Here is a 3,115-nt window from a genome sequence, read left to right as displayed (position 1 = left end):
TCAACATAAAGCCAAATCCTAAATCCACATCCTCTCTAACCAAACCGACTTATATCGAAATGGACCAAATATAATCCGAATTGCATGTAATCAGTGAATCATATATATGTTGAAGTACCACGAAATTTCTAGGTTTAGTGATCGATCATTAAAAGTGGCATTCAATTAATTTTAAGAGTTTTGTGATTCGAACACTTAACCGAGTGGTATACCGAGTAAACCGAAGCTTTCCATAGTTCATACAAATACAAAAAGAATACCCTGAATCCAAGTACCACCAAAACGTGCCAACAAGAATAGGATACATAAACAACAATTGATGCCACCAGCTTGGAGAATCGAACCAAAAACCAAGTAGAATAACCGGGGAAAACCGAAGTTTGCTAACAAATACAGAAACAAAAACCGTAACATAGAACCGTGGTGTTTCGACTTGTAACAAACACACATGATGACACATATCCTTTTCCCTACGTGAAACATCAGAGTTAAGTTTTTTTGTATCCCAAAAATATAAAATAAACATCAGAGTTATGATCTGCCATTAATAACCTAAACACAAAGCAAGGTTAGGTAAATGACATGGACCCTTTTGAAATAAACCATACAATACATAACAACGTGAGATCCGGTTTCCTTCTTCGGACATTCATCTCCCTTCAGAACATAACACATTCAGAAAGAAAAAAAGAAGAAAACAGAGACATAAAACAGAGGAGAGATGCAATTGCATATATCTCCGAGCTTGAGACATGTGACAGTGGTCACAGGGAAAGGGTTGAGAGAGTTCATAAAAGTGAAGGTTGGTTCTAGAAAATTCTCTTATCAAATGATGTTTTATTCTTTGCTCTTCTTCACTTTTCTTCTCCGGTTCGTCTTCGTTCTCTCCACCGTTGATTCTATCGATGGCGAGCCCTCTCCTTGCTCCTCTCTTGGTACGTTTCTATCATTTCTGTTTCTTCCTATATCCGGAAATTATGTAAAATAGTGAACTGTTGATTTCGTTTTTTTTCAAAACTATAGATATATTTTTACTGAATACACAATTTACTTATTTATGTATATTACATGGACAACTGCGTCGAGCTGAGATATAAATATATTATCCTCAATCAATAGAATAATCCAAACGAAAACAGTGGAATAACTTCTAGAGATTTACGCTCAAAAGTGAATAATCCAAGAGCTGGTCGGTTTGTTTCAGATTAATTTTGTAGGTATTATAGTCAAGCTGAATAAGATATCTTTGTAATTAACAGCTTGCTTGGGAAAGAGGCTAAAGCCAAAGCTTTTAGGAAGAAGGGTTGATTCTGGTGTAAGTCCTCTCTAACTTCAGTTTCAGATTCTAGAGCACATTTTATATAATTACTGTGGTGATACAGAGTGGTGAAGAAAGTAAAGTTATTTTCGGTTATTTTCTAGAATGTTCCAGAAGCTATGTACCAAGTTTTACAACAGCCTTTAAGCGAACAAGAACTCAAAGGAAGAACTGATATACCTCAAACACTTCAAGATTTCATGTCTGAAGTCAAAAGAAGCAAATCAGACGCAAGAGAATTTGCTCAAAAGCTAAAAGAAATGGTAACATTGATGGAACAAAGAACAAGAACGGCTAAGATCCAAGAGTATTTATATCGACACGTCGCATCAAGCAGCATACCTAAACAACTTCACTGTTTAGCTCTTAAGCTAGCCAGCGAACATTCGATAAATGCANCGACGGCCTGCATGTCGTGAATCCAGGAGGATCCGAGAATGATGTTATAAACAGCCGGCTTGTCGACCACAACAAACTTGTGCCACGAGGGAATGCCGGATACGTAGATTGGCAACTTAATTGTGCCAGACGTCATCATGTAATTTCCGTCGAACCCGGTGAGCGGCCTGATCGATGGTTTGATTTCTCTATTATTGACCTCCATTTTGTCGAGGACATCCCGGAAGATTACGTTGACGGAGCTTCCCGTGTCGACCATAATCCTTATTACTTCACTCTCTCCAACGTGTAATTCGATGACGAGAGGATCGTTGTGCGGGAAGTTGACTCCAGCCAAGTCGTTTGCTGTGAACGTGATCGGAGGTACGAAGGGTGGGACTTTGACTGGCCAGACCGCAGCTGTGCCGGCCTTTACATAGTCGCGAATTGACCGCACGGAATCTCTACATGCTGTCAATCCTCCCATTATCATGTCAACGTGGCGACGGGATGACCATTGGGTCGCTGTCGGGTCGGCGTAGAGGGTGTAAGTGCCGAACTCCGTTGGGAATTTAANGCTAGCCAGCGAACATTCGATAAATGCAGCTGCGCGTCTCCAACTTCCAGAAGCTGAGCTAGTCCCAACCTTAGTCGACAACAACTACTTTCNACTTTCATTTTATGGAGCCAAGGCGTCCCAAGGATGGCATTATACACGCTTGGACGGTCGACGACTGCAAAGTCAAAGAGGTGAACCGTACCACCGACCCTCATTGGGAGCATGACCGTTGCTGAAGAGGTAAGAGAGCATCCATCGAAACCAGTCAAGGTTTGTACTTCGGGCANAACCACATCCGTATTCATCTACCAGACGTAAGTTTGATCTATGACTGGTGAAGATTGTTCAACAGCATTAGGGCCTGCAACCTAAAACCGTCTTCTATTTTTTTTTTGCAGTTGTTTCCGAGCCTAAACAAGGTTGTGTTTCTAGACGATGACATTGTAATCCAAACTGATCTATCACCTCTTTGGGACATTGACATGAATGGGAAAGTAAATGGAGCAGTGGAGACATGTAGAGGAGAAGACAAGTTTGTGATGTCAAAGAAGTTCAAGAGTTACCTCAACTTCTCAAACCCAACAATTGCCAGAAACTTTGATCCAGAGGAATGCGCTTGGGCTTACGGGATGAATGTTTTCGACTTAGCGGCTTGGAGAAAGACTAACATAAGCTCCACTTACTATCACTGGCTTGATGAGGTAAATGGAAACACTAACTATTCAACAATCTCTATCAAGCAGTAATCAACTTAAACTCGAGACTATTTTTCATGTTATATGTTGCAGAACTTAAAATCAGACCTGAGTTTGTGGCAGCTGGGAACTTTGCCTCCTGGGTTGATAGCTTTCCACGGTCAT

General features: G+C 40.7%; 2 protein-coding genes across 2 annotated transcripts in view; both read left to right on the top strand.

The window, feature by feature from the left end:
• LOC104755036 (probable galacturonosyltransferase 12) lies at positions 633–2,481 on the top strand. Its single transcript, XM_010477357.2, has 4 exons — positions 633–935; positions 1,260–1,315; positions 1,423–1,702; positions 2,288–2,481. The coding sequence occupies exons 1-4, from the start codon at positions 722–724 to the stop codon at positions 2,479–2,481; spliced, it is 744 nt and encodes a 247-aa protein (XP_010475659.1). The 5' UTR covers positions 633–721.
• The window catches only part of LOC104755025 (probable galacturonosyltransferase 12), a 5,492-nt gene continuing 4,925 nt past the window's right edge, over positions 2,549–3,115 (top strand). The window contains exons 1-3 of the mRNA XM_010477345.1: positions 2,549–2,569; positions 2,654–2,956; positions 3,044–3,110. Of these exons, the coding sequence (XP_010475647.1) occupies positions 2,738–2,956; positions 3,044–3,110 (286 nt within the window). The 5' untranslated portion in view covers positions 2,549–2,569; positions 2,654–2,737. The remainder of the gene's footprint in view (positions 2,570–2,653; positions 2,957–3,043; positions 3,111–3,115) is intronic.

The sequence above is a fragment of the Camelina sativa genome, chromosome 2 (genome assembly GCF_000633955.1).
Source record: "Camelina sativa cultivar DH55 chromosome 2, Cs, whole genome shotgun sequence".
In the NCBI taxonomy this organism is placed as follows: Eukaryota; Viridiplantae; Streptophyta; class Magnoliopsida; order Brassicales; family Brassicaceae; genus Camelina; species Camelina sativa.
Note: the sequence above shows the minus strand (reverse complement) of the source record. Positions and strands in the feature narration are given on the sequence as shown.